Raw genomic sequence first — 14,777 nt, 5'->3', positions numbered from 1 at the left:
GCGTCCAAGTTTTTCGACCCACGAGTCTTCGGCATCTTTGATTCGTTACACACCTTAGTCTTTTTATTTTATTTCAGTGACGATTTCACGTTTATATGTGATTATAGGAATACCGTCTTATAATATTATTCAAGTAAAAACAACGAAAACCTAAATAACGACCTTTATATGTGGCCAGGTTTTCTCATCGCTCGCCCAATGAGTCTACATACTACTCGTACTTAGTAATCGTCTACTTCATGATGTAGTAAGGTAGAAATAGTTTAGAATATGTAAAAAAAGTTTTTCCTTAAAAACACAAAGGTGATATATTTTTGGCCGGTACTGTATGTATGACATGACACAAAGTTTTGGATATGTCACAACTTTAGTGATAATTTTCTGTTAACCGATGTGGATATGGAACAACATTTTTGAAAAATAATATATTTTTTCAATTTTGTGTCAATTATAGCATATTTTATGCTATTTTAGGAATCATTAAAAACGATTTTGGTCTAAAATAGATATGGCACAAACGTATTCTCAGCTGACGATCCTCGCTCAGCACAGCTCATACCTCGCACATCCTCGGTGGAAAAACAGCTTTCGACCGCTGAAGTGGATTTCATTCGAAGCAGACAATATAAAAGGCACACACATATGTCTTACAAGTTACTTTCCTTCAATATCACAATGCTCTTAATTTTATTTTTCAGTGACCTGGACAACGAGTGCTCGAGGCAAGGACATGATCTTTATTACCAACACAACCAATTCGACCATAGCCACTGTGCAGGCTGATTGGGTCAGACAACATCACCTGGACGTGTTTCCGTGTCTGCCGAATACAAATACAAAAAATCGCCGGGTGTGTGTTGTTTGCAAAAAACGAGTACAAACTTTCTGTGTGGGATGTTCTAAAACTGTATGTATTAAACCATGTTTTATGGCCATCCATAATTAACTTTTGGATTCATCTTTTCTTCTCTTTTCAATCGTGGCTACTTAGCTATTTTATAAAATTGCGGACATTAGAGAGACGGTTAAATATTTTACTGTCAGAAATACGTCCGGTTGAATTTTAGATTTTATTATACTTGAGTAAAATGTGTCGTATAAAATGTAATGAATACCAACAATATGAATAAATTTAGCATTTTAATTTATTTTACCTTAAAAGCAGCTAATGGTTATAATTTTTTTGTTTTAATGATTGGAAAGAACTTCGCAGATGTGAGCATGATTCCAAATCGGGTACTTTGCGGGAAAAATTTGAAGTAAATTATAATAATAAAAACTTCATGCTTCTGTTGATTTCTTTCTAATCCTAAAAAAACACAAATTTCTGTCTTCCTATTGAAATAAATTCATAATTTTTGTATCCTGATATTTATTTTTATTAATCTAGTTCAGATTTAAAGGGTTCAAGTGGATTTGATTTAAAACGGACAAGTAAAAGACATACATATGTCTTACAATTTAATTTCTTTAAATGTAAAGTATCTTAACTCTTAATTTTTCAGTGACTTGGACAACGAGTGCCCGTGGCAAGTCGATGGTCGTCATCAACGGCTACAGTTTTTGTCACCAACATACTTATACCCACACGGAACGGTGGATTTGCACCTCGAATTCTGGTCATATTAAGTGCAAAGCTCGTGTTATCATTAATACGGAAGGACAGATTGTAAAGGCTGATTTGAAACATGATCACCCACCGCCGAACTACGCGATTCGAGATGGAATGTACTTGAAACTGTAGGTTATAATGGTATAAATTAAAAAAGATAAAATTTACATAGATAATTGATGTGGAAAGCTACATGCGGAGACACATTTGCGTAGTCCAACATCCAGGGCGCATAGGCCAGTCCTGCAGCTTACCAGGCCCAACTACTCAAGCGCCGCGAACACTCATGATGCAAGACTGCGGCGCTTGCAGTGGACACAATGAGACCTTGGTCGGCAGACATGAAAGCCTTTATAAGGGCCCTATCGACACGGCTGGTTGACACCTCGGGAGACCATAGGGCTGGCGTATATCGCTCGCAATACAGTGAGGAAACACAGCCAACGTTATGGGTTCATTGCCGCAAGTGGATCTTGTGACGGGGTGTTCTTTTCGTAATTTAGATAGCATTTTTTTTAGTTTTTAAGGTTTATTCATAATTTTTCTATTAATATTTTTCATTGGCTGCTAGCTTTAATTTAGTTAAAACAGTTTTATTTAATCCAAATTTAACTTTTATTTTAGTTTTGTACTCATGTTTTGTAAATGAGTATTATGTGTTCAATCAGATGTCTTGTCCTACCCATAATTGTAAACATTAAATTTTTTTTTGTATACTCGTCGTCATTTCATTTTATTTGTTTTTCTTTAGCTATTCGTTTCTAGCCGTGGCGTATCCGTACTTATTAAAAAAAAATCGAAAATTTTACTTACTATCCATAAATGTCGGACTCCATGCAGTTTTACAGAGTGAAAGCTAAATCTGTGAAATACATGCACTTCTTTCTACTCTTCAATGTTTGGAAACTTTTAATTTCCCAGTGACTTGGACGACGAATGTTCGCGGCAAGCCGATGGTTCTCGTCAATGGGTACAGCTTCTGCCATCAACAAACTTCTACCCATACCAAGCGGTGGGTTTGCACTTCCAACTCTGGTTGTGTAAAGTGCAAAGCGAAAGTCCTCACTGATGTAGAAGGACAGCTTGTGAAGGCTGATTTGAAACATAGTCACCGACCGCCGCAGTACACGATTCGAGATGGAGTCTACTTTAAATTGTAGAATAGGTTATAGTAATAAAAATTAAAATGATAAAACGTATATATATAATAAAACTATGTGTTTCTTTACCTGTCGCCTTTTTCTCTTTGTGCATTTACCTACTAGTTTCTAGCTGTGGGTTAGCGATTCTTGATTGTTTGGAAATACTTGAGACTACTTTTAATTGTAGGTAGAACAGGTTGAACTGATAGAAATGATAAAGGTAAAAAGTATGTACGTATATACATTAAAATTGTGTTTTTTATCGTTTTTTTATCTTTGCTGACTTGTTACTTTCTAAAATTAGCGGTTCCTCAACGTTAAATAATGTTTTTAATTTCAGTAACATGGACGACGAACTGCCGCGGTAAGTCCATGGTACTCGTCAACGGCTTCAGTTTCTGCCACCAGCACAGCTCTGCCTACACAAAGCGGTGGGTTTGCACTTCCAACTCAGGTTGTGTTAAGTGCAAAGCGAAAGTCCTAACTAATGTGGAAGGACAGATTGTAAAAGCCAACTTGAAACATAGTCACCCACCGCCACGGTACACGATTCGAGATGGAATCTATTTTAAATTGTAGACCAGGTTAGTGATAGGAATGAAAAATATAACCGTATGAATTCATTATAATAATGTACATATTTTCGTTCCCTTTTTCTTTTTGTCTTTTATTAGTTACTAGCAGCGGGTTAGCGATTCTTCATAGTTTGGAAATATTATTCGAATCTGCTGGGTCTTGTAGAACATGTTGGACTGATAGAAATTAAAAAGATCAATAAAACATGTGTACGTACATATACGTACCCGGCCGGTATGTATCTGGCAGCTTCCTCACGAAGTACTTTAGCATTGCATTACCTACATAGTTTTCCATGTTAATTATGTAATACTCGTATTGCTGTAATACTACTTGCAATATTGCTGCTAGAATTCCAGGTGTTTTTACTATTTATTTTGTTGGTAAGTCTACTTGTACTTTATATTCTTCGTTAAAGTTCTTTTATGTTCGTAGAAAACATATTGTAGTCTTATGTATTGATTATCTATTTTGGTTTTAAAATATTCCAAAAACTTATTTCTACCATTGTTTTGTGTGCATATTTCTTACTGAATTAGTTATATTAAAAAATGTCATTTTTAACATGTAACATATAAATCTGTTGTTTCAAATGTTCATTATTCATCATAGACTTACACACAAACTACTCAATTTTGAACCGAGGACATGTCATTAGTAAATTTTAAATATTCTAAGAATTTTGTGCGTACCTATAACAAATATATCATATATTGCAGTGTCCTGGTTCAAGAATCAACGAGGCAAAGACGTATGCGTAGTCAACGGCTACACGTTCTGCCTCCATAGACGGCAAGCAAACTCGCTCCGGTGGATCTGCACGTACGGGACCACCAAATGTCGGGCCAAGGTCATAACTTCGCATGAAAGAAAAGTGTGCAGCGCTATGCTGGAACACTCGCATCCTGCCCCGAATTTTGTAATTAAAAATGAATTATTAGTGAAACTGTAGATTCCATTTCTTTTTGGCAGTTTAAATTATACTTGGGTATGAGTATACATCTGTATGTGTTGTTGCCTTATTATCAGGGATCGGAACAGGTTTTTTGCAAAAACATGGAAATAACCATATATTTCGGTTTATTTTATACTCTAAATGTAGGACTCAGTTGTGTGTTCAGATAACGACTTCGTATTATAAGATTGCCTAATTAGAAATGAAGTAATTAACAAAGAACGAAAAAATACCGTTTTCATACCCATACAAAAATATCGGTTTCCGATCCCTGCATATTATAAAACTTTTTTTTAAATTTAACTTATGATTTTTTTATATCATATTAATTATATAAAAAAATATGTTGTTTCTTTATTATTTTTATTGTGATATGTTAACTTTTCCAGTGTCCTGGGTCAAAAACCAGCGCGACAAAGACATGTGCATTGTCAACGGATACACATTCAGCTTGCAAAAGCGGCAATCCAACACGCTCCGATGGGTCTGCACTTACGGGACGAACCGATGTCGTGCCAAGATCTTGACCACGCGTGGACGGGAAGTGTTGAGTGGGCTCTTAGACCATTCTCATCCTGCCCCGAACTTTGTAATCAGTGATGGGTATTTAGTCAAATTATAGGGTAAAAGTTTGGGTCTGCACTTACGGAACGAACCGTTGCGTTTCGTCGGTTGTTTATTTATTTATAATATATTTTCAATCTTTTCGCATATAGTCCATGATTCTTTCATCGAGATGTTTATTTTCTCCTTCGAATTCATGACAACGTCCAATAATTTTTAAAGATCGGAATAAAGTATATACATAGTAATAAGTTAAGGTTTTAGAAAGGAGTCCGCAACAAATTCATTATTGCAAACTTAGCGTATGAGACAGACTGTATGCTTTTTCCATTTACATCAACTTCCTCGATTAAACAAACCATATATTTAAATTGTGTTTTTGTAGTGGTAGCTAAATAAGTAAATCGGCCATCAGGCGGGCCGTATGCTTGTTTGCCACCGAGGTAGTATTAAAAAAAAAGTAAATATAAATTATTATTTAAAGTAAATGGTGTTTAAATTGTTTTATTTCACGTAATGTATCTAATGACCCATAATATTAAACTATTACTAGGTTTAATTTGAAACCTTTACAAGGCTGAATTTATTTTAAACTACATATTTTTTTTATGATTTAAAAATTTAACCAATCATTCCAAGAATGTTTTTTGAGCAGGATAATAACTACTGAACATTTCCAGTTACTTGGGCCAAAAATAATCGAGGGAAGGATGTTTGCATAGTCAACGGCTACACGTTTAGCCACCAAGGCCCTGGTATAAAAACGATGCGATGGGTCTGCACGAACCGCTGCCGTGCATGTTTGATCACGAAACTCGACCGCAGCATTGTTCATTGCCATCTGTACCATACTCACATGCCTCCGGAATTTGAAATCGTGGATGGTATTATCATTAAGAAAAGTTACAAGAAAAAGGTGTTTTATGATCATCTTTTCATTCGTAAATGACACATGTAACTCATGCAAGTTACAAGAGCGTTTTATATAAACTCATTCTCATTACATTTAATTAGGCACCCTGTTGTCCTTTAAGTCGAGTGAGGATCAGGTTTTCAAGCGAAACGCCCAATAAAACTCAATAATGTTCTCTTTATTTATACTAATGATACTAGAGTCAGACCAAGATAAGTTGGCAGGGATTTTGACAACCCCGACAGTGCAAATGTTATTTTAAACGTCAAACTTCTATGAAGTTATGACGTTTATCAAACACTTGCAAGATACCTACTTACTGTATTTATAAACAAGCTTAGTTTTGTTTAGTGTAATAAATAAGTTTAAAAATATCAAAAAATGCTGAAATTGTTTTCAATTCAATTCAATTCAATTCAATTTATTTTTATTTCGGACCATGTCCATAGTGTTAGTATACATTCCCTTAATCCTATGTTAGTTAACTACTATACTAGCTCATAATAAATTATACACCAAGCCTCTGGATCCCATATGTACTCCCTCCCAGTGTTTCCAGAAGGCGCAAGCAGGCGATTCTAACACTAGGCGCAAGAGGCTGTTGGGACTGTCCCGCACGCGACGCATCAGGGAGGCAGTCCTTTTGCGTATTATTGCACCAAAGCAATCAGTGCGCGCCTCCGCGAACATACCTGACGCGCTACAAAAGCGAGGCAGTCCCAACAACATCCTGAACCCATTGTTATACTGGACGCGCAGGGCATTGAGGGCCCTTTTAGTATAATTTGTCCACAGACTGCACGTGTAAAAGGTCTGGCAAAACGCTTTAAATAGCGTTATTTTGACATTCCTATTACATCGTGCAAACCTGCGAGACAACATATTACAACGTACCGCCAATGCCCTGCGCTCCCTCTCTATATCTACGTCGTCCTGGAGATTATCGGTCACCCAGTGTCCGAGATACTTAAAGCGCGTTACCCTTTTAAGAGCGATACCACACAAGCTGACCGGTGGTAGTACGTCAAAGGCCTTGTTACCTGCTTTAAAAACTAACAGCTCGCTCTTACTGGTATTGTACCTCAGACCATGAGCGACCGCATAATCTTCACACACCTTTAGGAGTTTCACTAGCGCACTGATTGATGGACACAGCAGCACCATATCATCTGCGTAGCTAATGTTATTCACCGTGGTGCCACCTACCGAACATCCGATATTCGTGCTGCTGAGTCCAACAATCAGCTCATCCATGTACAGATTGAATAAGCGCGGTGAGGTAAGTCCACCCTGCCTCACCCCGCACTCCAATCTGTACACGTCCGAGTGCGCGCCCGCCCATCTCACCTGGTTGGTTTGATGCCCGTACCAATACCGAAACAGGTTAATCACTTCCCTCTTAGTGCTCGTTCTCTTTTCCATCTTATCCCATAATATATCATACGAAACTGTATCGAACGCCTTTGATAGGTCCAAAAAGCAGGTAATGACGGGAGTTTTCCCTTCAACATAATACTTAACGGTATGCTTGAAACAAAGAATGGCGCTCTCTGTTGACAGGCCCGGTTTGAAACCAAACTGCGCATCTTGCGTTTTAATGTGTTTCGCCAGTAAGTTATCAAGCAAACCGTCAAGTACCTTGGCCACCGTGGTTGCTAGTGATATTGGCCTATAATTGGAACTATCTGAGGCGTTCCCAGTCTTATTTTTTGATATTGGAACAACTATAGTTTTCATGAGATCCTCCGGAAGATGACAATGGCTGATACACAAGTTAAATAACAGTTTGAGCACTCGAGGTAAGTGTACACCCGCATGGACCAGGTGCTCTATACTGAGTCCGTCATGCCCCGGGGACTTCCCTCTGGTCATGGACTTAATGATGTGGTCAACCTCCTTGAAAGAAAACCTTACTTGTACATCGGAGTGACGACCATCAGCAGAGAACACCCGATCCACCTGTTCAGGAACCTGCTTTACAGTCTTGAAGGAAGCTCTGAACAAATTAGCGATGTCGACCGGTTCACAAAAGCCATCAACCGCCGCGGGGACACCTGCTTTGGGATTCAGTTTATTGGTGTGCTTCCAAAATTTTGCAAAGTCTTTGGCTTGGTGGTGAGTAGCTAATATGTCCATTTTAATTTGAGTCTGATTGTCCTGACACCACTTCAGCCTATCCTTGAAAACCTTCCGAGAAGAACACATATCTTCATAAAAAGGCCCTGCCCTTGGTTTCCCAAAAAGATGCCACCGCCGAAAGTACATCCTCGCACGCGCATGAGCTTCCCTCACGTACTTATTCCAACCCACCACCTGCTTGCGCTTACACTTCTTGGTTCTATAACTCATTTTTGAGGCTATCTGCAAACAATTAATAATGTCCGTGTATAACTTATCTAGTACAATTTTATGGGAAATGTCATTACAAAAATTATTACTGCATTTAATACATTCGCTAGGAAAGTCAATTTCTTTCAATTTTTCATTACATATTTTATTATACAACTTTATTTGTTCACAGTCTCTCTCGCCCCACACATACTCACTAAAATTATTATTGCACTCAGTTATAAACGTATTAACATTATGTATGGACATTTTAGTTTTAACAAAGACAGGAAAATGATCGGACCAATAAATGTCATAATTTACCCCCACATTCGTGACAGTCAGCCACGCCGCTTCAGTGACAAGGCAGTGATCCAGCCACCTCCTACAACCGTGAGCTTCGCTCACATAGGTGTATGTACCTGAATCACTGCCCAACCATTCCAGGTCGGCGCACCGCCACTCCTGTTCTGTACAAAAAGCATAAAGTTCCGAGTAAAATGGTTCACCCGGATGGGCATTAAAGTCTCCGAGGATAAAAACATAGTCCGCATTTAATGACTCGATAATTGCACTTACTTCACTAATGCACTCTGTAAACTCGGGCAAGTTTGATGACTCATCGGTAGGCATATATACCGAGAATATTAATAACGAACGTTGGCCGATCTTACCACTGATTGCTGCCACACGCACGCTACTGCACTCGATCACTTTAACAGACGTAAACAAACCCTTCTTGTACATCAGCGATACGCCGCCGAAAGGTCTTCCTCTTAAAATACCCATTGATGTATCCACGGCCGATTTACTAGTATATTCAAAGTTATTATCGATGCTCCCGATATAATCCACGTCGTGAGGCAAGAGCCATGTCTCCTGTAGGGCTATGACGTCGGCAGACTTACATAACTCTCTAACCCCATCCACGGACCTCGTCACGGATTTACAATTAAACGTAACTAATGTCAATTCTGCTAAAGATTCGACAGCCATAAAATATATGTAAGTTACTTTAATTCGTTACTATTCGTCTTTCTACTTTTAAAATCAACAAACTTACGGAATATTATTCCGTCTGGCCATAAGTCTTTATTCATAAAAACGGCGAATTTATGCCGCGGAATAAGCACCTTGTATGAGTCATACGGTCTCTGCCTTTGTGCAACTATTTTCTGTAGATCGACGCGAACTTGGGTATTTTCAAAAATGTATTGGCTAATATCCGCTATTGATGCATCCTTATCTACATTATCTATAAAAAGCGGGATCTTAGTATCCGCTGCCTTAAATGAACTACGCGGATGCGTTACTGCCTTGCCCGTCATTCCTACAAATCTGTTTCTCAACCTGTTTCTTTGCATTACTGTCCATTCGCTATCCGGCGCGCTCAATTTCCACTCACCTCCTGCCGCCACTAAACCAGCATAGGTTTGTTTACATTCCGCTGCATTAACCAAAGCGGGCCTCGGGGATGATCGCTGCGCAGGCGCGTCGACATGGTTCGCGACCGTATCAGTAGTCGGTACGCTCCCGCGTTTCTCACGTAGGCCCTCTCCCTCACACTCGGGCGCAACCGGTGAGTCAGAAAACGCGTTAGTGGCCGAGTTCGATGCCTCGGTTACGGTATTGAATCTATCGCGCTTGTTGTTGCTTTGACGTTCGGACACATTCGGGTATTGTACTGAGATAGATCTCTGTGTCTCGCATGTTACCGGAGTCTTTATACCGGCTGAAGGAGATGGCAAATTACTTTGTTCTTGTAACTCGTTTGATTTTAACGGCTTTGACTTTATTGACTCATCAACGTCCGTTTCTTTGTTTGATAAATGTAACATTCCTAATGGGCCACTATCCTGTGAATCCAACACAAAACTCAACCGATTTGTATAGCTACCACGTCGATTTTTGTTTTCGAATTGAGCACCGTTATCATAGTTATTTAACAACGAAGATTCCTTCCACTGTATAAATTCTTTTTTTAAAGAATCACATTCCATCTTTGTCGCATACTCTCTCCGAATGGTATCAATCTCTTTCTGTAAAATGATAACATCTTTTAACAATCTCGTACAATCGACGTGATCAAACGTTACAGGTGGAAGTCTCTGCAGGTCTCTCGCGACAAAAATAGGCATCTGCTCTGGGTGTAGACGTCTAATAAGGCTAACCATATCCTGGATACTTCCATTTAACTTTTGCTTTCTTCGCACTATGTTCCGGTCATCTGTTTTGATAGAGTCAAACAGCAGCTTTTTTGCTTTGACTACTTCCTCCTCCGAGAACGCAGTGGAACACAAATTAACAATACTGTCGTCCTTCATCACCTCGACTTTATTCTGGATAAACGCCAGAAGCTCGTTTATCACTACATTACAATTACTGCACTTCAACACGTTAGAGGTCATTGTCCTCTCTTAACCCGACTCGAGCGGCGCATAAGCACGTACGATGAATGTTTTAATGATGATGAAAGAAGATGTTTTAATTTTACAAGATTTGTAATATTCTTAGACATACACTTTTCTAAGTAAATGACTGAATTTATTTAATTATGTGAACTAAACGGATTCAACTTCTACTTTGCATAATCTATAAACAATCCTATAAATATATTGCGTCATACAAAAAAACACAGTATTATTACTAATCATTTATTCTCATAAGACACGGTACATAGGTGTTACAACAAAATAGTACTGCCAAACTGCGAAGCAGTTTGATGGCAGTTAGTTTCGCTCTTGATATCCATTTGTGTCCGTTGAATATAACCATGCTGTATTATTTCCACTTGATAACTAAGCATGCAAAATTAATTATAATTATTCTAATTAGCCTTCAGGGTCAGCAAAGACGGGCCAACTTTTTATAGGTTGACCCCCCTGTACGTACTGCTCCTGTGGGCAATTATTTATTAAATATTTTTTAACACTCATTTTAAAATTACGTGGGCTTATCTCTTCAGCAATCAATTTTTCTGGAAGCGCGGTACCAAGTATTGAAACGTCCGCTCTCCATAGTAATTAATGGGAGTAAAATTATCTAAGAATAGTTTAGGTTTTCTTCTTGTCACTTTATCTTTATTCTGCGTTTTACATGGAAATAATTTTGATATATAATTATGAAACGCCATAAATAATTTAAATTTATCATTCACTGGTAGAATATTACATAATCTAGTCGTAGTCTTTGTTACAAGCTCGTTTCTGCTTAGGATTAACTAATAATTTTAAATAGCGAATCTGTAGCTTTCGAATCATATCTAGTTGTGATTTGAATGTGCGACCATATGCTATTAATCCATAATATATGTGTGAGTCCACTAGGGCACAGTAAAGTGTTCGCATGGTATAACGATTTACATATTTTCTAAGTTGTAGGAAAGTAACATAAATATATCTCAATTTGTTACATAATGCCTGTACTTGTAATTTCCAGTTAAATGTCCTATCTATTATCAACCCTAAATATTTGTAAGATTCAACAAACTCAATTATGTCACAATTACAGTTGTCTTTTAGTTTATGTAGACAGTCGTATGTGTGTCCTATTATATTGTATTGTTTACATTGTTTTTGATAGTATGGAGACGATATGTGCATGGCTTTTGTTTGACATACATATACATACTACAATGTTTGACTGTATTACCAATACTGTTTACGTGCATTACATAGCCTATTGGCCCATATACAGAACCGATAGGCACGCCGCCTGTAATTAGCGCTTCAGTAACTATCTTCGTACTTTCAGTCGTTTGGGCCGTGAATAAACGCGGGAAGCAGATATGCTTGGTGAACGGCTACACGTTTTGCTACCAAGGCAAGACGAAGACGTCCATGCGGTGGGTGTGCACGTTCGGTGGGGGGTGCCGCGCGAGTGTGATCACCAACCTTGGACACCAGGTGCTGCGAGCCACGCTGGACCACATCCATCCTTCTTTCAAGTATATTATCAGGGATGGTATTTATCACAAATTGTAATTACAAGTCCCAAAGAAGGTGTAGGACAAAATTTTCTTGTAATGTGAGGTGTGCCATAATAACTGAGTGCTCCCATACTGGCTGTTTTATAATAAGTATCATATAACATCGTGTGACATGAACTACAAACTCGTAATATAATATTACCAACACTATCATGTTGTCCCTGCCACACGATGTTATATAACTGCCAGTATGGGAGGAACATTAGAGTTTAAGAGAAGTTTTAAGTTGTTGAATAAGCTAACTACCTAATACTTTATCAATACGATATGGTATTCATGTTACTCACAAAATATTAAAGTAACTTTCTCGAAAAGAGGAAGGACATTTTTGTAGGTTTGTTTTTTGTGTATTACTTGCTATTCTTCTAAATCTTCTAAATATATAATTACTAATTTTAATTATTTGTGATTGTGATAGTAATTCAATAGCTGTTATATACAGCTTTATATCTACCTAATTGTAAATGGTTTATTTACCGTTAAAAATCGTTATCGTTACCATTTACTTTCAGTGATTTTTGCCCGAAGTCCCCGAGGAAAAGACCTCTGCATAGTCAATGGCTACACTTTCTACTGCCAGCAACGAACAAGACGTTCTCTTCGCTACGTCTGCTCGCTCGGCACGAGCAAGTGCCGCGCCAGACTTCTGACTACTTTGGATCACTACGTGTTCCGGTCTAGCTTGGATCACGCGCACCCAGCACCGAAATTTGTTATAAAGGACGGATTTTATATCAAAATTAAGTAATATAACCCTGTCAAGCCAATGTATAGTTTCACTTTGAAGGGTTTCGATGCTGTAGTTCGTAGTAGGTACGTAACTCAACTCAAACCTAAGTAACTAACTCAATCCCGCAACATACATTTCGGGAACTTACATGGGATTGCAGCTGATCATCATGTGTATGCGCTCAGTAAGCAGTTTTATTTTTATTTTATTTTTTATGCGTCAAGCTTGCTCATACGTTTGCGTATGGTCAATTTAACTTGTGTCTCTTCCTACTTTGTCACTGTGAGAATAATCTGAGTTTCCTTGCGGCTCATTGTTAGAATATTACTCTGACAAGGTATGAAATGGCAAATAAATCAAATTCCTTGGCTGTAGTGAGCTGCAAAATTGCAAGGACGCGTTATGAATGGTGTTAATTTATAAAGTGGTCATGCGCTTGTGCAGCTGGGTGTACATTATATCAAGCGCGACACGATTATACAAATCGATTATGGCTTTGATAAAGTGTTTAGATAAGTATCGCATATTCAATTAAATATATGCACTAGATGTAACGATTGTAGCAGAAAATGTCAGTGATAAACAGTGTTATTCAAACAATACATATATATCGTTTAAAATTGTTTTGTACCGACCGATTGTGTAATTTAGTTGGTAGTTTTATCATATAATAATTATTGTGAATATATCATGTCTTCTGTTAGATCGATGTATAAATAATAATTATTTAAAAATATTTTATTGTAATTATAAATGATATTAAATTATACCTCTAAACGTATATTCTATTATATATAATTTTTCTCTTTACGCTGTAGGTACATTAAGATTTTTCCCATTATTTTATTTCAAGCTTATATATGCGAGGCAAAAACATAAATCTTGATTGTATTTTCAGTGTTTTGGGCTAAAAACTACCGTGGCAACGACGTATGAGTCGTAAACGGTTACTCGTTCTACTGCAAAACGAAAAGGACGAAGGCACTTCGATGGGCGTGCACATTCGGCACTACGAAGTGCCGCGCCGCGATATCCACTACGCCCGAGCGTGAAGTAATACGGGTGACGTTAGACCATACTCATCCCGCCCCCAAGTTTGTCATCAAATATGGTCTCTTTTTAAAGCTTTGATGGTTAGTTCAGTGTTTGAAAGCCATGTTTTAACTACAGTGTAAAGTCCACATTAACGTCACTCGATATAACGGTTCACTCACTACAACGTCGACATTTGTTAGCTATAGTTGGTTTATTTTAGTACTAGCTTTTGCCCGCGGCTTCGCCCGCGTACTGAGAAAAAAAAAGGTTCTCAGTTTGACTTAGTATGTTTGTGCGCGATTATTAGATTTTGAATCATGTTCTCAAAAATGCATGAAGTGTTCAACAACTTTGTATTTGTTAAAGTACTTCCTTATGAACAACATTTTTTGCCATGTTTGAAGGTGGTAGCAATAGAACCATACTTTGAGGTGAACTTACACGGGAGCACGCCAGATAGAACTGACCGTGGGAGAAACAGTCCTGTCGTAGGATAACGCGGGTCTCGTTCCATACCGCAAAAGCTAAAATATAACCCTTATAGGATCACGTGTGGTTGTCTGTCAATCCATCTGTTACAACCGATTTGCTCCGAAACCACTGAACCGATTGAATTTTACATTTTTCATGTCCTCAATATTAAATTTTAAAATCATTCAATGCCGTTTTCAGAAATAACGTCCCAAAAAACCTTAAAACGACACCCATATTGATATTTAGTCATTTATACCCCATCGCACCCTAACAGGGGATTTGTATTTCACGCCCACTTCATTATATTTTACAATTGTTGTTATTTTTGTAATTAGCGACCCGATAAACCATAGATATAATACCCATGTTGATTTTTAGACTTTGTCACCATATTTCCCCCCTTTAGGGGTTGAATTCTCATAAAACCTGAAATACGTGTTTACTCCTTTATCGTTAGGAA

The 14,777-nt window shown here is 37.9% G+C and overlaps 1 protein-coding gene across 24 annotated transcripts in view; it reads left to right on the top strand.

Moving 5' to 3' along the window:
- LOC133515885 (protein tramtrack, beta isoform) overlaps positions 1-14,777 on the top strand; it is a 526,149-nt gene that overhangs the window by 283,495 nt on the left and 227,877 nt on the right. Inside the window, exon 5 of one of the 24 annotated variants that reach the window (XM_061848499.1) lies at positions 699-1,290. The exons of the other annotated variants lie outside the window; for them this stretch is intronic. Coding sequence (XP_061704483.1) covers positions 699-946 — 248 coding nt within the window. The 3' untranslated portion in view covers positions 947-1,290. Of the gene's footprint in view, positions 1-698; positions 1,291-14,777 lie in introns of those variants that run through there. 24 annotated transcript variants of the gene reach the window in all.

This window comes from Cydia pomonella, chromosome 3, assembly GCF_033807575.1.
Source record: "Cydia pomonella isolate Wapato2018A chromosome 3, ilCydPomo1, whole genome shotgun sequence".
NCBI lineage: Eukaryota > Metazoa > Arthropoda > Insecta > Lepidoptera > Tortricidae > Cydia > Cydia pomonella.
This window is presented reverse-complemented; position numbering and strand designations above follow the sequence as displayed.